The following is a 20,465-nucleotide window of genomic DNA, read 5'->3' as shown; positions in this document are numbered from 1 at the left end:
TGATTTGTTTGTTAAAGTGTTAACGGAAGAAATCAGCATGAAATTGATTAAAATCAAATTCTGTCCATAATACTGTTGATATCAATATGTAAACAATGTAATCCGTGAACAAGTCTCAAACAGAATTACGACTTCCTTTCCACCTTAAACCTTATGAAAGCCCTAGAAGTTATTATTTTCAATTGTTTACACAATAAGATTTTAATTCTTGCATTTATAGAAAATATCATCAGCTCACCCTTCCAGAACGCCCCCAGTTTTTGGTGGGGTTCGTGTTGCTCAGTCTAAAGCGTCTATGCTGTGGTTTTGTTTGTCTTGTTGTCTTTTTTAGACAAGGGGATGTTATAAAAGTAAGAAGATGTGGTATGTTTGCCAATGACACCTCTCTCCACCAGAAACGAAAATGACATAGAAGTTAACAACTATAGGTCACCGTACGGCCTTCAACAAGGAACAAAAGCCATACCGCATAGAGAAAACTATACAATTTCTTTGTATTATGACAGTGATGAACAAAAATAAACTCTATTGATGTTTAAGATATTGTTTCACATGATTTTGGCAAGTAGTAACATTATGTTCCTTAAGAAAAGATTACGCAATATATTTAGATAAGGTCTTACCCGTTTACCCGATGGTATTTGCTATCAGGTTTAACTTTATGTTTGTAATATTATTTTGTGACTTGTGTTTTGGTTTTCTTTTGTTTTATAATCGATAACGAATTAATGAAAGCCAACCGAAAGCCTCTGTCGCCCAAACTATTAACGTTTTCGTTTAAATCACTTATCTTTATTTATTGATTACTTTCAAAAAGTAAACATTCAAAACTACTGATTTCATGAACTCCACATCTGAAATTGATGGCGTTTCTGTCTATTGCTTAATCTACCACTTTCTTACAGGAATTTCTCAACATATCGAGAATTATTGTATTTAGTCCAATATTGATGCTAAATCTTTTTATCTTTTAAACAGACCAATTGAATGAAACCTGTGACCAAGCACTTGAAAATCAATCTTGCAGTTCTGACAACATGTAAATCTAGACTACCAAAGCAGCTGTCTCGTCAAAGTAAAAAATTGTCATGCTAATTATTCAACTGGTTTAAATAATCACCACTAAGGCAATAATTTAAATTACAAAGGACACAGCTTTTGACAGGAGATAAACAGCATAAAGGAAAACCTTGTGTGATAATGAACAGTTTCGAAAAACAATTTAAAGCAACTGATCTTAATAATCAATCATAACAAAAACGCATGCAGAAATGATAACACGCTTATGTCTTACAAGTCGCTTTTCCAGATGTGCTACATAGTTATTGTGATACATGTATTGTTCAAAACATACATGACATAGACGTTAATTGAAATGTCCATTATTGTTACATGACTCTCCCCGCATTGCTGAAACCGGCTTGTCTGCAATAGAAATCTCTTTCACAATTAATGCCATAAACGAGGGGCTTGACATGTGGTATTTCTATATTGTATTTTATTTTTATATCTTTCTGTACTTGCCGCTTAATATCTTATTCGTCGTATGACTTAAGGAGATGTGTTTACGTCAATGAGACAGCAACTCAGCGACAATTACAATAAATGTATAACTAAATACTCAAGACGACTTTATAAAGTCGTTAACAACAGACATAGCGTGTAAAACAGTTGTGAATAAACTGAACAAGGATTACCAAAGATCTGCCAACATTTAAGTGTCTTCTCATAAAACTGCTCCCCCAAAATTAATAGAATAGACTATATGATGATATTTTATTTTCTTCAATACGCTTGATTTCAATCTTTGTCTTTCCGTCAAAGTATTTGGTTGAGGACGACTTTATATACGCCATTGTTGCGTTTATTGGCATACAATCTACGTCAGAAGGATATGAATTTTCAGATCGCGGCTGAGATAAATGTGATAAATAATGACTTTATATTTCAACAGACAGTCGGTATTCCAATGGGAACTAATTGTGCACCCCTACTGGCCGAATGCATTCAGAACCTTTTAAAAGACAAAAAGAAAAAGCACCTTGCGAAATTGTTTAATTTTACTTTCCGATATATTGATGATGTTCTATCATTGAATAACCCATATTTCAGCCAATACTTACATCTCATACATCCCAGTGAACTTGAAATTAAGGATACTACTGATACTAGAAGGACTGCTTCATACCTTGATCTTTTCCTCAATATTGACACAGATGGACGACTTCACACGAAAATCTATGATAAACGGGACGATTTCAACTTCCCAATTATCAATTTCCCATTTCTCAGCAGTAACATACCCTCTGCCCCTTCGTATGGTGTTTACATATCTCAATTGATACGTTATTCTCGTGCTTGTCACTCTATACGGACTTCATATACAGGAGTGTGCTCCTTACGCAGAAACTGCTCCAACAAAGTTATGAGGAGGACAGATTAAAAATGACACTCCGTAAATTTTACGGACACCATCACCAATTGGTTGATCCATACGATGTGTCTTTGTCCAAACTAACTAAGGACATTTTTACCACGTGTTAGATTGTGGTGTGTCATTACGTCGTCTGATCTTTTAATTACCGAACGTGACTTATTCCCGATTGTGACTGTTTTGCTGAGTGTGAAACCGCATTGTTATAAGACGTGTGACGGTACCTTTCTATCCCAAATTCATGTATTTAATTTTGATGTTATATTTGTTGTTCTCGTCGGATTTTGTCAAATGTCTTAACGTCTTTTCTGTTATATTCGTGTGTTATGGTAAAGACAATTAATCACCCCCTTCATTTATTAGATTTTAGTTTGGTTCAACGAAATTTATACGATATATTTGGTTTACAGTTTGATTCAGAAGAAACACCGACATAGCTAGATAATACAATTAATTATCTAATTACTACCATTTGATATTAATAAGTATTGTAATTTTCATTGTTATTAATAAATGTAATTTCAGTATTACAAATCTAATCTTTAATCAATCCTAATCCTATCTTATTTTTGGGAAATATTTTTACAAATTCAAATGTGACGTCACTTTGTGTGTTTTTTTAGAATTTCAAATGTGACGTCGCTTTGTGCGTTGAGGCTTTGGCTAACTCGCCTGTGTATTTTTTTATGTGTTGGATTAAGTTGTTTTATGTAATGTATCCATTTTTATTCTGTAGTTAGTCCCCACTTTGGTTTTATCATGTATATCTATTATATAGTCATTTTATAAAATTTACTGTTTGCAAAATTATAAATTATTCTGAATAATAAGGAAGTTCTTGTCTCAGGCAGAAAACCCTGGCCGTGTTAGGCGCAACTTTTTGGAAGTTTTGGTCCTCGGTGCTCTTCAGCTTTGTACTTGTTTTGGCTTTCAAACTTTTTTCATCTGAGCGTCACTGGTTGGTCTTGTGTGGACGAAACGCACGTCTGGCGTATTGAATTTTAAGCCTAGTACCTTTTGTTAGCTATTATTCGTGTGTTTCTTTGTCCTTTATGTTCTCCCATTTATTTGTATTGTGGTCCTGTCATGTGATGTTGTCGTTTTGGTGTTGTGTTTGACGTTGCCATAAAAGCGGGAGGTTTGGCATGCCACAAAACCAGGTTCAACCCACCATTTTTTTCTTAAAATGTCCTGTACCAAGTCAGGAAAATGGCCATTGTTATATTATAATTCGTTTCTGTGTGTGTTACATTTTAATGTTGTGTTTTTGTTGTGTCGTTGTTCTCCTCTTATATTTGATGCGTTTCCCTCAGTTTTAGTTTGTAACCCGGATTTGTTTTTATCTCTATCGATTTATGAGTTTTCGAACAGCGGTATACTACTGTTGCCTTTATTTGATGATTTCTGTAGTTAGGTGTACAAAATCTACATAACAAATTAGGACAAATGCTGAAAAAATGTCAAGTCGGCACTTTGACCTTGTCAGTTCAAGGATGCAGTGAAAACACTTTGTTAAAAATGAGAAACACACAAGTATAGTTAGCTTTTAAAGGCCCCGGCATGAAAAATGTGAAACAATTCAAACGAGATAACTAATGGCCTAATTTAAAACAATAAAATTTACGAAAAACTGATATGACAGACATAAAACAACTACACTCACTGAACTACATGTACAGGCTCTTGACTTGGGACAGGCATACAAAGAATGTAACGAGGTTTAACATGGTTGGGAGCGCTCAAAACCTGTGACAGTGAAGACACAGCAGAACATAAAACAAATTGTATAAAAATCATTTGCAACTCAATAGATCGGTACGAAGCACCAAAAATATAAGATAAAAGAGCATTTACAACTGAAAGCTAGTTCGAAGCAAATAGCAACTAATAATTAAACCATGTTCTCAAAACGAAGGTTTCAATCAGTACACATCCAACGGATTTAATGTACAAACGTCAAAAACTGTCTTAAGAATGCATGACCTCGTCCTATGACAACAAATGTAAACGGTATCGACTGAATGTAGGATCGTGAGTTCTTATTACTGTATATATATATATAGCAATATATATTTAGTTATGTTTTAAGTTTTCAAAAACAAAATCAATGTACATGTAAGTTCCGATAAAAACAATATTTGAAGATTTTACTAATGTCTGAAATTGATTCCTTAGTTTGTAGCAACGACATGACAGCTTTATCTTATTCTAAAAGAGTATCTACGTCTTTTGTTTTGTGTTTAGTTCATTGCCTGACTCGACTGAATTCATCAGTAATGTTGCGTTTACAATTGATGGATTTTCGCTAATGACATTTCGGGCCTTTGGATAAATTTGTCAAATTTGTTTTGTCTCTTTTTTGTATTTAAGATCATTTAAGCAAAACAAAACAAAAATAAAATCAGACTACATATGTTTAAGAAGAAGTAGTTTATAACAAGTTATATTTTCTAAAACATGTAAAAGTTTCTTTTAGATTCATAATATTTTATTACAATAAATCAAGTAATTGCAATGGTAACACGGTATTTCAACTAATATGTGGTATTTTTAATTAAATGCACAATAAATATATCTGTGGCCCAAAATACACATCCTTCAGAGCATGAACAATATAAAAGGGAAAGAAAACAGTGTAAATAGTAACGACTAAATTCCGACTTTGAATTAAATTGTATATGACTATTCAATGGAAGAAATAAATTTCTAAACAAACATTTACTTGTATGAATGAAATTACTTTCATAATTTCCAAACAATAACGTTTCAATATCTGGATGTAATATTGTCGGCATTGTATAAGATAGTACGTAGAGTATTCATGACAATTAGATAAACACGGAAACATTTATGATCGTTCACTACACGAATTTGATTTGGAAATGAAACATATATTGACTATGATCCTAGCTTTGGACATACAATACTGAAATCTGAACCATTCCGCTTTTGTATGGTTTAGCCGAATATCAATAGATACACAAAAAGTATAGTATTGGTTACATGTTACATTTAGGGTTGCAGGTTTCAATGTTTATACTAGCACACAATACCGTCTTGTATAGAAAGTAATAACATGATAATATGTAAGTAAGCAAATATTTAGGACCACTGATACGACATTGTTGTTCGGTTAAGGTAATATTGATTATTAGACAATTCTTCTTATTTTAATAAACATCTATTCAAAGTGTAAGCCGACCAAATGTTATATAATTAAATGTATGACACCACATGAACATATGCAGTCGTTAACTTGATAAAACGCAATAGATACACATATTTCGTATTCTATTTCATGGAACGAGGATTCCAGCATCAGTTTATACACATCTACTAACTCCTTCATTGATGGATTTTCCATTTTCTTCCTTGAATAGGTAAAATGTGGCAGATATTTATTGGTTACCGAAGTGAAGTAGTATAACACAATGTCAAAAAGAAGTGGTCTGTTTGGTTGCACTATTTTCAAACGCAAGATCTACAAAATAATTCAATGTACATGTGTAAGTACACAACCATAACAGGACTCATGTATTATTCAGTATCAGTCCCTAAAACAATTTGCAATTTAAAAAAATATTGGAATCAAAAAGGCCTACAAATATTGAGTTTCGTTATTTGACTAGTCGTTGGTACATATCGTGTAATGACTAATTGTTGTTCTCGTACTGTCTGCTTGTTGAAAAACATAGAATCATAATAAGATTGCAAATAAATTAACTTCACATTATTAGTTATATGGTTTGATACTGACGGAATCTTAGAGAGTTAGTTTTTACTTATCTTCTATGGATTCGAAAGGGGTCAGTAGCGAACCGTATAACGGCTTCAATGAATATTGCACACGGGATTTTGCCTGTAGTTTTGTATGAAGATAAACAATGAAATACAATAACAATTATAGTAGCCATGACGTCATGATACCCCGATGAAATCTTCTGATCCCCTACGGATCCATAGGGGGTTTCCACGTAACGGCGATTAACCAATCACATCCATTAATTTTTCCCGATGTGCGATGAGATGAACGTATTTACCTTTGCATCAAAGTGCATTCCATATTATTTGATGAACACGGGTTAAAATAGATATTTCAGGTAGCTTTTGATATAACATGTATAGGTACCTGCACATTCTGAACAAAATAATAATAATTAACTATGATCAGGATATCCATCCCTTAATAACCTTTTATATGGATTTTAGACGGAGTCGTACATGTACATTAATAAAAGTAATACATGGAAATTAGGGACCTTAATGGTCAATCCAAATGTAGCTAATACAATAGGAAATATTAAAGAACGCATGTTTTCGTTTTCCTTCTCACAAAACACAAAACACATTTTATAGTAGTTGAATTGAGCCCTATGGTTTTCCAATATCTAGTATAGCTACATTTAACTAGGTTGACCGTTATTGCATACATGTATGTGAAATTGATGACAGTCTCGCTTGTCGGAAGCCATCCTATTTTTTTTTTAATTTATGAAAATAGTGAATAAGTGTTAAAGATAAAATCGAATCAAATAAGATACATTAACCATAATCTTACAAAAAAGGTATAACAAAAAAACAAACTCAAAGCCAAACTCTACAAGGGGAAGTCCATAAAAACGGACAAAACCAAACGCTATCAATCAACGGAATAAATGAAAAACAACAGCCATATTTCTGACTGAAGTTGAATCTATTTTGTTAACAAATAACCAAATTAACAGGCTAATCAAGTATAATGTAATGTTAACTTTTAAACCATTAAAAACACATAGATGATCCAATGAATCGTATTTTGATTGCCAAAATAGCAAAAGTAGACTTTTAATCAGAACAAAAGTAAAACATATGGAACATATTAAATATGTCTGGTTCAGTAGTTCTTGACGTTCGGAGTGCTTTTTTTAAACCATCATCAGGACGCTCAAACTTAAATATTTGAAACCCATGGCTGTATTAATATGTTAAAAACAATAGGGTCTATATACTCAAAACGAACCAAAAAAAAAAACATAACCAAACTTATCTTAGGTCAACCTTGCCTGAGGATCTTTAAACCTTAGTTTCTACATAATTTCATATGTAAGCATGCATGCTTACCCTGTAGACGCAATCGGTCTAGTTCATTTTGGAGTTCATGGGATTCCCTAATTTTTTTTTTGTTACTTTGATTTTTCTCTTCCTAATTCATTTGGGCGAGTTGTAAGCATGATATAAGCATGGGAAAACTACTGTTGACTTAATTCATCAACGGAAATTAACAAAAAGTATGTTATAAATGATGTCAGTACCGAAGCACTGATATCTGAGCTGATGATACCCTCGAGGACTAATAGTCCACAAGCAGTGGTACTGACCCAGTGCTAATAAATACATTTCGTGCGTCTGAAGGTTTTTTTTATTTACCTTCATCTAAAACGCCCGAACCTAACCATTTAAAAACTTAGTAACGATAGGAGCTATGTGACCAAAAGTTACCTAAAATGCATAGTCAAAGAAATATTTTTTTCAATTAGTAATTAAACGTAAAATATTTTTTAGTTTGTCAGTGTTACAATTACTTAGTGCAATAGAGATGATAAATCATATTTCTTTATTTTGTATCGAAAACATTTAGCACTACACAATAAAAATATGAAATTTGATTTAACACCACCATTTATAAGTAAAATTGAAAAGGTGCAAATTGTTTTAAACACTAATGAATTGGCAGTTTGCCTATTTTGCCGTTTGCACTGTACCTACTGTATCAAATACAGAAACTGAACTTACAGTTGAATATCATTTCATCATATTTCAAAATTAAAAAAATAAACACCGATATAATAAACATGCTGTGACCACATACTCACTGGTAAAAAGTTTATGTCACGACAATAATTTAAACAATTACAGTTCAACATATTTGACTGACTTACTTGTTGTTCCGTTTACTCCATTTCTGAGTTTCTTGAAACCTTTTTTCTTTTTTTTCTTTTGGTGTTTTCCATTATCTGATATACAAAAGCATTATCATGACGGAGTTCACTAAACATAATGATAAAAATTATAAAAAGCACTTTTAATTAATAAAAATAAAAAACGAATGTCCAAGATGGGTTCGAGACAAAATGTAATAAATATAATCTTAATACCATGTTATTGATATGTTTCTTTTGTAAACGATCTTTTAATTCGATTATTTAAAGCATGCTGAATTAATAATTGTCAAGCTACAGTATTTATTTTCTGAAATCGACTTGATAAAGAATCAATATGATTGACAAAAAATTGGTATTTTTGGTAGGTTCGATTTGTTAGTGGAAAGCAGCCAGAATTCAAAACTTTATTTTATCCTTTATAGAAGAGTCTCCTCACAGAATTAATAAGCATATGCATAGGGAGTATATATTTTCAAGTATACTCGATATTTTAAAGTTTGGGTTTTCCTTGACTGATTGATTGATTGCTTGTTTCGTAATAGCTTAAAGACGCATCAACACTAAAAGGCTATATCGCGGCGAGATATTCCTTCGACAGGCGGTTGCTGTCTACAAGGAAGCTGCTGAACCAATGATTCGTGATGGTAAAGTTGAAGTCGTCTCTTTGTTATTTTTACGGCGTCATTGTGGTTGGGGTTATCGTTTTTAAATAGTTCTTCCATAGATATGCTCATATTGTCATTACTACTATCTTTTCGGGTCGACATAATTGAAAGTAACTTTAAAGTGGATTTTTCTGACCAAGATTAACACGACGGGTGGCACAGGTGGAGTAGGAACTGTTTATCCTTATGGTGAATGCAAGTTCTCTCTCGAGTTTTGTTGGTGTTTGTGTTGCGTTATCGCTAGTTTTCTGTGAAGTGTTAATCTGGTTTTTTTTCTTTTTCTCTCTTCGACTGAAGGTTTTTTAATTCATATTTTGTATCTTGTTTCATGTTTCAAATTTCTAATAACATGTTTTAAGTACGCTCAAATCGTTGATTCATTGTCATAGATTTGTTCTACTTCTCAAAAGTTTAACAAGAATGTTCCCTCAATAAGTTTTTTTAATATAATATTTTTTATGTTGTGTGACAAAAGCCACCATGTTTAGTCGATTTGCGGGCACCAACTATGTTTTTTGCCAAACGTTTTAACTGATTGATTATTTAAGGATTTTTGTTGTTGAAATTGTTCTATTAAGTTTCTATCGTATTAACGATTGCAGGTATGTTTAATTGAATTTGAATTTGAAAATGGCTCTGCTTGAATCTGTTAGTAATAAGGAATAAATATTGTAAATGTATAACACTTATAATCTTTGGTAGCAGTTTGATCTCAACATCTGTAATTTATCATGACGATTTTAGCCAAGAACAATATTTTCTGGGTGGGACAACATATATGTAATTTCTTGAATTATGACAGCATTCTTATTTTCTTTACTAATTGAATTTGAAGTCAGAATTTCTGTTTTTATTTCTATGTTAGGCATGTCTAAATTGCAAACAAAAGTTTTAAGCTAGGTATAAACGTACCTCATGATTGTTTACCGTACGAATTATTTGTACCGTCTAGGAGCTAACGAATACAATGCAGAAATATAGATAAAATGAAAAAGAACTAAATTAACTTACTTTTTATGCACATTTTGATTTCATTTGCCTTCATAAGGCATTCACCACACAGAATATGTCCAAGTTGAATTCCTCGATTTAGTTCTTCTAAATGTTTGATTTGTTGATTGTTATTTGATTTCTACAATTATATTCAATGTAATAGCATTTTGGTAGATGGATGTTCAATAACTGATTTTATATCAATCAATTACTATAGTAATATCAAAATATTCAAAATGTACAGAAATCCTGCATGCTACCAATATAATGCAGCACCCCAACGCCATATTGCTGATTACAACACTGAGTGTTTTAAAGGCATTATATACAACGTAATGCACAATTCAAACAGTCGACTAGAACAAGAAGATATCAAAGTGAAATGTATGTACCATAAATCTTTTGGGAATCAAAATACATAAAGAATTATGAGCATCAATATTCGGAGGAACGAAACAAAACATGCCAATCAGTGTCAGCCTAGTTGTCGTCCAGGGAGTTGTTATCCAAGTACAGTCAGCTTCAAATTGTTCACACTTCTCAATCACAAGGTCTAATTCCAACCCAAAACCGATATTTTAATACAAATTTTAAACTTGTTTAGTCTAAACTAATCTTTTTCATTCTAATAATGTGTCCATATTTTTTTTACAAATGATATCTCCGTATAATTTATCAAGATGTACAAAAAATGTATCAAGGCTTAAACAAAGATAATGGTATCAACGTATAATTCTTTATAGACACTTGTACAGTGTTGTATGTTGCTTCAGCAATTTTTTTATAATCGAGATGCAGTAAGCATTCTATGTAATAATTGATAACTGAAATGCTTACAAATATTCTCTAATTTGGATTGCAAATAAATGATTAAAGCCATTATATTGATTGGTGTTTTGCTTGATGATATTTATGTTTGTTCTAAATGTTTGATTTGTTGATTGTTATTTGATTTCTAAAATTATATTCAATATGTAATAGCGTTTTGGTAGATGGACGTTTATAACTGATTTTATCAGTCAATTACTATAGTAATATCGTCATCGATTACAGTGTATCTTGTTTAACATGTTTGTTAATTTATGTATCCTTGTCATTTTGCTTAGTTTATTTTGTTACCTATTCTGACATCGGACTCGGACTTCTTTTAAACTGAGTTTTACTGTGCGTATTGCTATGTGTTTCTTTTTTCTACATTGGCTAGAGGTATAGGGGGAGGGTTGAGATCTCACAAAACATGTTTAACTCCGCCGCATTTTTGCGCCTGTCCCAAGTCAGGAACCTCTGGCCTTTGTTAGTCTTGTATGTTTTTTAAATTTTAGTTCCTTTATATGTTTTGGAGTTTAGTGTGACGTCCATTTTCAGTACAAAATTTTATTTAGGGCCAGCTGAGGACCACCTCCGGGTGCGGGATTTTCTCGCTGCGTTGAAGACCCATTGGTGGCCTTCGGCTGTTATCTGCTCTTTGGTCGGGTTGTTGTCTCTTTGACATATTCCCCATTTCCATTCTCAATTTTAGTGTGATAACTTCCCATTCTGAAACGTGTCAATGTCATATCAAATAATTTAATTAAATTGCAATTGCAATAACAGTTTCTCTTTGACTTATAAGTCTTATATGTCCCATTAGTTTATCCCGCCTCATTTTCACAGGAACGTGTCCAAATGTAAAAATGAATTTAAACATTAAATGACATTGCCTAATTTATTATGCTGTTTGTTTGCTGTCTTTTGACGAAAACTTTACACATTCTTGAATATGTTTTAACAACAATTTTTGAAAATAAATTACCCGTAAATGTGTTAAGGGGTTTTCATTGTTGTATTTTGTGTTATTTTACAATGTCTGTATTCTCTCTTTAGGTAAAAATTTTGTACGACCTTCGTCCTCGAAAACCTTGTTTTTATTACAAACTTTTACAAGCATTCGTATTAGAAAATTTACCTGTATCGATGGTAATAGTGTTTGGTGATGTCTTAAGGTTAGTCAAGAGACTTTTGCCAATCCACCTGATCAATGAGGTGTTCTTTCTATGTGACGTCATCAGGCGTGGTCGCCTTTTTACATGTTGTCACAATAGCAAATTCAGAGGAAAGCAAGAAAATTTGACGACATACTCGAATTTCGACAAATGAAGAACTGAGAGCAAACGAACCACACGTTGATTAAATAGAAATAATCAACAGGTCCGGAAAAGGATAAATTAGGTAAGAATTAGAAAAGGTGGTTTGATATTCCACAAAAAGATTCTTTGTGACCCTAACTATCCACATTAAAACACTAAAATCTAAGATTTGACAGATTATGTTTATGCCTTCAAACATTTTCCAGACTTCAAGTTTGTATATATATTAATTAATTTGATATATTTGTTGTTCTGCTGCCCATTTTTCAGTTGAATATGTTTTGTTTGTCATTTTCTTCGGTTATGCAGCCCATGTTTTAGATGCTGCAAATGTTTCAAATCTATTATCCCCTTCTTATCATTGACATGGAGCATACCTAAAGCTGAAACTCATGTGTATTCATCTTTTTTTTCAATGATCAATTAATTAATGGTTTTCAAGTCAGGTCTGTTGACCAAAAAAAAGAAACTTGGAACTACAAAATACTTTCAAAGGTATGCTATGTTTCGTTACAGCAGGCTAACTGTTAAGCCCTTATTAGTTGTTTGCAGATATTTTTTTCACGCAGGTAAACGCCTATTTTAATATACGTCATCAGTGACTTTCGAAATACTTGTGTGTGTTGAGATTGAGAATTGGGTGATCTTGCAAATAGTAGCTGAAATATTGTAAATGCATGAGACCATCATAACTAAATTTAAAATAAAACCTTTACAGTATCATAAGCAAACGATATCGGGTACAGTCCGCTAAATGTTATACATAAAAGAAGGACGAAAGATACCAGAGGGACATTCAAACTCATAGATCGAAAACAAACTGACAACGCCATGGCCAAAATAAAAAGACAAACAGACAAATAATAGTACAGATGACACAACATAGAAAACTTAAGTCTAAGCAACACGAACCCCACCAAAAACTAGGGGTGATCTCAGGTGCTCTGGAAGGGTAAGCAGATCCTGCTCCATATGTGGCACCCGTTGTGTTGCTTATGTTGTTACAAATCTGGTAAATAGTCTAATTCGGTAGGTCACATTCGTGAAAAGGGAAGGGTATTGTAGTTACGACATAAGGAACATATCCGATATCATCTGTGAAACGGTTATTCCATAACGGTCAACCAACAATTTACGAAGGGGTGATTTCAACTTCACCATTTGGAACTCTTGGCTTCTTTGTGAGCAGCAATCCTCTATCAAGGAAATCATGATAGGAAATACAAGCCCGGGAATATCGTATCAATTGGGAGATATATACTCCCTATGCAGGCGCTGCTGGAATGTTGCTACATAGAAATGGAAAGTTCTCAATTGGGAAGCTGAAATCATCTCTTTTGTCGTAAAGTTTTGTTTTCAACCGACCCTCATTGTCAATTTCTAGATGTAAGTCAAGATATGAGGCAGACTTAACTGTATCTATAGTATCCTTTATCTCTAGTTCGATGGGATAGATTCGTTCAACATAGTCACCACATTTTGTATTATTTAGTGAGAGAACATCATCTATATAGCGGAACGTAAAGTTAAAGGATATTGCTAACTTCTTATCTTTCTTCCTAAGAAGTTCCTATAAATGATATAGAATTGCATCAAGTGTAAAAAAAAAAAACAATGTAAATTCCATGAAAAGTTGGTAGGGTATTCTAAATTTATTTATCAAGTGAAGAAGATTATTTGAATTTTTAGATATAATTGTAGTTATTCAACACTAAAAACCTTAGATGATATTTCATGTTTAAAAATACTTTACTTATTTATGCATGTAACTCATTTCATCACTTGAAAATCAAATGTTTCATCAGAAATCATATGTTAAAAATCCAACACTTCGTATAAGTGTACTAAATATCATAGTTACCTTCTCATCTTCGATTTGAAAAACAACCTCTCCATTTAAAGGTTTCGCTAAAAAGGATATTTTACGATTAATTCAATCAGCGTAGACAATTTGATATGTAACTAATGTTGCAGGTATAATTAATATCTAATAAATTATGTTTTAAATCGTAACATGTTGTGAACATAATTATTGAAATATAAATATATATATGCATTTTTGAAAATAAATACAACAATGCGTTCTACATTGATTTTATGAGATTCTTTGCAAAAACAGGACATCTTTAGGGGGATGGATATCAAACGGCGTCAACAAAATACATGTACACTGAGAAATCCCTATAAAACTCTAACCTTTTATCAGATTGTCTACATCTTGAGATTGTTCATTTATGTTGAGACTTTTAATTTTCATTTTGTGCAAACTGTACATGAAATGTTTCAATGTCCAAGTTTTAGCATTCAAAAGAGTATGGCAATCAAAATCCTTGTAACTTGAATAGAGCTGCATGGTTATATATTTCCTATCACAGGAAAGGTTGTATTATTTGATGTGTCTTTGATGATTATATTAGGATCGAAACATCTCCGATGTAAGACAGGAATCTGCACTAGCTTTTAATTTTTACTGAAGATCTATGATTACTTCTGATACTTGTTTGGATCGTTATAATAAAAAAAACAAAAGAAGTCGATGAAAGTTGGTATTTCACATAAGGATATCGCCCAACCAGTAGGAGTGCGATCTAATTCAAAAGATAAGTATGATAAGACCATATTATGCCGCAGATATATGGTTTGTGTTAATGTTCAAAACGTACAGAAATCCTGCATGCTACCAATATAGTGGAGCACCCCAACGCCATATTGCTGATTACAACAATGAGTGTTTTGTATATACAACGTAATTCAAACAGTCGACTAGAACAAGTAGATATCCGTCTTGACCTTGTTGTAGGGTATGAATGATTCGTTCATTATTGAAGACCCTACATCAACTGTCAAGATGAAGAACAAGAATAAAAGCACTGTTCATTGCTATTTATTTTATTTTTTTATATGTATTGTGTGCGATTTTGTCCCATGTACATTTACTCCATATCCTTTTATTTGCTATCAAAGTGAAATGTATGAAATAGTTTCAATTGTGTACCATAAATCTTTTGGAAATCAAAATACATAAAGAATTGTGAGCATCAATACCCAGAGGAACGAAAAAAAAAACAGTTTAATCAGTTAATCTAATCAAATCTAAGGCTCTGTGTTGAAGGCCGACTTGGATGGAGAGTTGTCTCATTGGCAGTAGTACCACATCTTCTTATTTATAATCAGTGTCAGCCTAGTTTTCCTTGAGGGAGTTGTTACCCAAGTACAGTCAGCTGCACATTTTTTACACTTCTCAATCATAAGGTCTTATTCCAATCCAAAACAGATATTTTAATACAAATTTTAAACTTGTCTAGTTCAAACTAATCTTTTTCATTCTAATAATGTGTCCATATTTTTTTCGAGGTGCAGTAAGCAGTCTATGTAATAATTGATAACTGAAATGCTTACAAACATTTACTAATGGGAATGCAAATAAAATATTAAAGCCATTAGACTGATTGGTGTTTTGCTTGATAATATTTATGTTTGTTTAGAGAATAGAGTTTACCGACAAGCAATTAGTTTTCGATGGGAACTAAATTTGCCAAAAAAATCCTTATTGTAAATTTATTTCTTTATTGTTATAGATAAGTGTGTGGCAAAACTTTACAAAGACTCAACGAAACAACATTTGAAAGATGTTTTTACAATATCCGCAGATATTTATAGGATATATTCTGTGAAGATTTTTCTATACAAACTTGAAAATAAACTTTTTTTAAATCAACTTAGCTTTACTCAAACAACTATAGTAACAGATGCCCAGTTTAGACATTGACATTAGAATATTTCATGTTAAATTTCGCATCAAAACTTATGATAATTGAAACGGTCTTTCCTTATACCATGGGTCCTTTTCTTGATAGTGTGTATTGATAGCGCTTTTCTTAATATGCAGTGTACATTTCTCCGTTTATTCGATATGCCAATGTTTGCAGTGATGTTTCGGTTTTCTTCATTCAAAGCACATGCATCTTTACATTGTATTCTGTTATAACCAAAATCGTATTATCGTGTTCTGTTTATGACGTTGCTGCATGAAATCTTCAATGATTTGTTTCTCACCAAGATTCGAGTGACGAACGGAACGAATTCATATCGACATGGTTTAGTACTTTTGAATAGTAACTGCTAATTTTCTCTGACATGGAATAAGTTTGTTTATTATTTTGTGTTTATATTTACGTTGAAATTGTCTTTTACAGTGTTACGTAATTGTCCTGTAAAACATTTTTGTTGTAGGTTTGTTTGTCTGCCTTTTGACGTTACTCTGATAGGGTTTTAATTTGGGAGGGTTGAGGTTTCAAAAACTATATAGTTCTACCCCGCCACATTTTCATGTTCCTATCCTAAGTCAGGAACCTCGTCAGTGATTATATAATGTCATATCTTAATAGTTTAATTATCTGATGAATTTGGTGTTGTTGGTTTATCTTTGAAAGTATCTTTTTAATGTATTCAAATTGTTTTTAGACTGAGGACAATTTAAAGCTTGACATATTGTATAGACAATTGTATACTGTTGACGGCTGTTTTTGACCTGATTAGTTGTTTTTATTTTTGGGTTGATGTCTTTTTAACGTAGTCTCGACATCTCTTTTTATTCATTATACCATATGAACTGACATACCTTTGATTTGAATGTCTGCATCTACTTGATTATCAGTTGGCTTTCCTGGAAAGTGAAAATAGCCAATTAGTTTTAGATTTAATAACAAAATATCATATTCACTATGCTCATAGACTATAGAAGTTGTCACATTTCAAAAGAGTAACACACGGGCAGTAAAGATAAATTGTTGTAGATTTTATGTTCTCAATATTCAATATTGTTAATAATGTAAAAGAGAGGCGAAAAACACCAAAAGGACATTCAAACCTATAAGTATTATGTACCAATAGGCACATTTCATAAAGGTGTATTGTCTTCGATACGTGTAACATAATATACTGAGACAGTTTGTTAGAACATGCTTTCGTAAAATGATTAAAACACATTTTATTGCATTTTTAGATCAGGTGCATGTATACATGTATTGTTATGTGAGATTTACGCATTTTTACAGCAGTAACAACCTCTGAATCTGACCAGAAAAGTGATATACATTTATTAGTTAATATCCAATGGAATATATAGTCAATGGATATTAATGCAAAATAAAAAAATAACAGAAATAAGACCATTATTCAAATAAACATAATGAATAAAGACCTAGGTAAATCTTACTTCTGCAGTTTTTAATGTTTAACTTACTTTTTTGTCTTTCAAAGCACCATTTGCAACATATGAATAAGATAACAGATGCAAGGATACATATTGTAATTATAAAAAGAATCGTATAGACGTCTGAAAAAAAAAGTAAATATCTTTACGTAATGAACATGTTAAAATATGTAATATATTTCTAAAATAAAGCACGTATCAAAGAGTAAAATGAATATTGATGACCTGTTACATCTATATATTTTTTTGTTGCAACTTTTAAACATAATTAAGGTATGAATTGAAAAGAGGTTTTGTGTATAGGTCAACCAGACAGCCACCCAATGACACACAAACCTCAAAAACACCCAGAGATCAACATAGTTGAGAGCATTCAACAATAGCATTAACAATTACTAGAAGTAGGTCAACACGATGGAGACAAAACTTATACCTGTGATTGCTGTCGATACGGAAATGGAAGCTGTATGTGGACTGCTACCAATACTGTTCTTTGCACACATCCTTATTGCATATACTTTCCCGCTTGCAAGTCCAGTGATTTGATAAGTTTGTATACTTTTATCACTGACGTCTGGATTATACTCTTGTACACTCCATGAACTTGCACTTTCAATCTGATACTCAAAAACAAACGTTTGATCGTATCCTCCATTGTATCCTGGTAACCATCGGAGATCGATTTTGTCTATCGTTGTCTTAATGACTTGCAAATATTTTGGTTTGTCTGGAGGACCTATTCAAATAAAATACTAATTTACATATATTTTAAAGATATACAGTTATTATATAAACAATCCGTAGTCTATATAGCGATACTCTTTTATACAGATGTTTTGATGAGACACTTTCAACAGGAAATAGGTGAATAAATCTAGGTTTTGTATTGCTGTTTCGATGTATTTATCATGTTTTATACCGTTGGTTTGGTTGAAACATTTTCTACAGGAAGATGGTGGATTAATCAGGTTTTTATACTGCTGGATTGATGGAGAAAATTTCCAAGAGCCGTAATTGGATAAACCAGGTTTCATACTGGTTGTTGGGTAGAGAAACTTTCCAATCACAGGAAGTTAGTGGATAAACCAGGTTTCATACTGGTGGTTTGGTAGATAAACATTCCAGACACAGTAAGTAAATGGATAAAGCAGGTTTTATTCTGATGATTTGGTCACTGGGTTTAGGTGACAAACCTTCCACATGAAGTAAATGAATTAGCCAGATATTATTTTGCCTGTTGGGTGGAGTCAATTTTCACAGAACGGAAATGAACTACGCCTGGTTTTATACTTGTTTTTTTTTATGGAGACACTAGACACAAGAAGTGGATTAAATCAGGTTTTATAGCATCGCGTTACCAGTCCGGTAGTCATTCTGACTTAATCAATTTAACCTTAATTTAATCCCTAACAATTAACAACTTAAATCCTTTTGAAACCCCAAATGTAATAACGTCAAATTACAAGACATAAATACTGCAACTGATCAAACGTGGGAATAGCATCAGTACATTTGATCTCTTGAACGATAACTTTATATACAAAATAAAAAGAACACAGGCACAAACATCGAAAAAATCTTGAAGATATATAACTAAAAACGCATTAAGCAAAACAAATGCAATGACAGATTAAAATAAAATACATTATTACATAAATTGAAAAAAATGGTAATGTTTTAGTTGCCCAATGTAAATACGTACCAACATACGAAGTATCCATGGACAGGTTGTAATTGATGTGGGTGTAAACTCCCTCCTTATTTCTTTGGAAAAAAGAATACGTAAATATGTTTTATTATTACATTGGTTCCAATGAATTATCGTTATTTCCGAGTGAATAAAAACCGATATTTAACATGTGAAATACACTCGATAATTTCACTCCTCTGACGTCATACAACAAAAGATGTTGTCAAGACGTTGTCGAAGACTTTGCATCAAAGCAAATTGTGAATGTGTAGAAAAGGGTATAGTCTCTTGCATTTTCTACTTTATTTCCATTAAAAAGCACAATGTCAATGTAATAAAAAGAATTCAAATATCAAAAAATATTCAACTCGTGACCAAACAACACTGATAATTAACACATGCACTATGCGCATTCGTCAATTAATGTGTTGTTAGGTCCCTTGCTGAATATTTTTCTCTGTTTGAATTCTTAGATTAGTTATTCTATAATTATTTGACTACATATAATGAATAACAATATAACATTTTTTTAGATATGTTTTTTGAAAAACGGAGACGCAGAAGACTGCGTAATAAGAGTACCATTTAATGTTTGTACATATTTACACACAATGGATTATAAATGCAATACATTCTAAAACACTATCATATCATCAACCTTTATAGAGTATTAAAATAATTAACTTAGAAAATTCCTTTTTTTTTGTAATACCGTTGGATACAAATTAATAATTTTGACAACAAATTTTCGATAGAATTTTTTGGCATATCATGCACTTTTTTCACTAGTTTGTGATGATAGGTTAATATTTCATGTAGAACGGATGTATAAATTTCTCTCTCAAATCTTCTACTAAACTATTTTAACATTCGCATATATAATATTAACACTGTCAGACTCATCAATTGATTTTAAATTGTTCAAGAAAATCTCATCGTTAGAGTCTTCGATATGGCTTGGGAGTTTATTTTGTACAAAATGTATGTAATCCGGAGGACTACATTGATTTGTATGAAGGTCAGGGATTCTTATTACAAAAAAAAATATGAAAATTGATCGTAGGTTACTCTAAAATGTTTAACTCGTACATAAAGATTTTTTCGTATTTTTTTTAATGAGCCATAGATGTTTTGTGCAAAGAATAACTTGATGATATACCTCTGAATATACTTATTCTTTCAAAGGAAATCATATTTAACAAATTCCTATAAAGTTTAATGCAAACAGTTTTATTTTATGAATGGAAATGTATAACGATAGTAATTTTGTACATCCCAATTGACAAGCCCTGACTACTGTTTTGCGTGAAACCATGTTGCCAAAAGCCAGTGACACACACGATAATAGTTAGATACCAGATTTCCACATCCAGGTAATTGAGAACTTCATTCTATACTACAACCATTAAAGAAAAGTCCAA

The 20,465-nt window shown here is 32.0% G+C and overlaps 2 protein-coding genes across 5 annotated transcripts in view; one reads left to right on the top strand and one right to left on the bottom strand.

Moving 5' to 3' along the window:
• Positions 1-2,968, top strand: part of LOC127734022 (uncharacterized) — a 144,937-nt gene extending 141,969 nt beyond the window's left edge. For all 3 annotated transcript variants that reach the window (XM_052243567.1, XM_052243568.1, XM_052243566.1), the window contains exon 23: positions 979-2,968. In XM_052243567.1, the coding sequence (XP_052099527.1) occupies positions 979-1,043 (65 nt within the window). In that variant the 3' untranslated portion in view covers positions 1,044-2,968. The remainder of the gene's footprint in view (positions 1-978) is intronic.
• Positions 2,969-4,848: 1,880 nt separating this feature from the next.
• Positions 4,849-20,465, bottom strand: part of LOC127734024 (semaphorin-2A-like) — a 49,404-nt gene continuing 33,787 nt past the window's right edge. Inside the window, exons 15-22 of one of the 2 annotated variants that reach the window (XM_052243574.1) lie at positions 19,057-19,118; positions 17,788-18,090; positions 17,385-17,477; positions 16,761-16,805; positions 14,001-14,047; positions 10,032-10,152; positions 8,353-8,427; positions 4,849-5,915 (exon numbers count right to left, since the gene is read on the bottom strand). In XM_052243574.1, coding sequence (XP_052099534.1) covers positions 5,869-5,915; positions 8,353-8,427; positions 10,032-10,152; positions 14,001-14,047; positions 16,761-16,805; positions 17,385-17,477; positions 17,788-18,090; positions 19,057-19,118 — 793 coding nt within the window. In that variant the 3' untranslated portion in view covers positions 4,849-5,868. Of the gene's footprint in view, positions 5,916-8,352; positions 8,428-10,031; positions 10,153-10,917; positions 10,969-14,000; positions 14,048-16,760; positions 16,806-17,384; positions 17,478-17,787; positions 18,091-19,056; positions 19,119-20,465 lie in introns of those variants that run through there. The other variant, XM_052243575.1, reaches the window with a different exon arrangement.

The sequence above is a fragment of the Mytilus californianus genome, unplaced genomic scaffold (assembly GCF_021869535.1).
Source record: "Mytilus californianus isolate M0D057914Y unplaced genomic scaffold, xbMytCali1.0.p SCAF_3, whole genome shotgun sequence".
NCBI lineage: Eukaryota > Metazoa > Mollusca > Bivalvia > Mytilida > Mytilidae > Mytilus > Mytilus californianus.
Note: the sequence above shows the minus strand (reverse complement) of the source record. Positions and strands in the feature narration are given on the sequence as shown.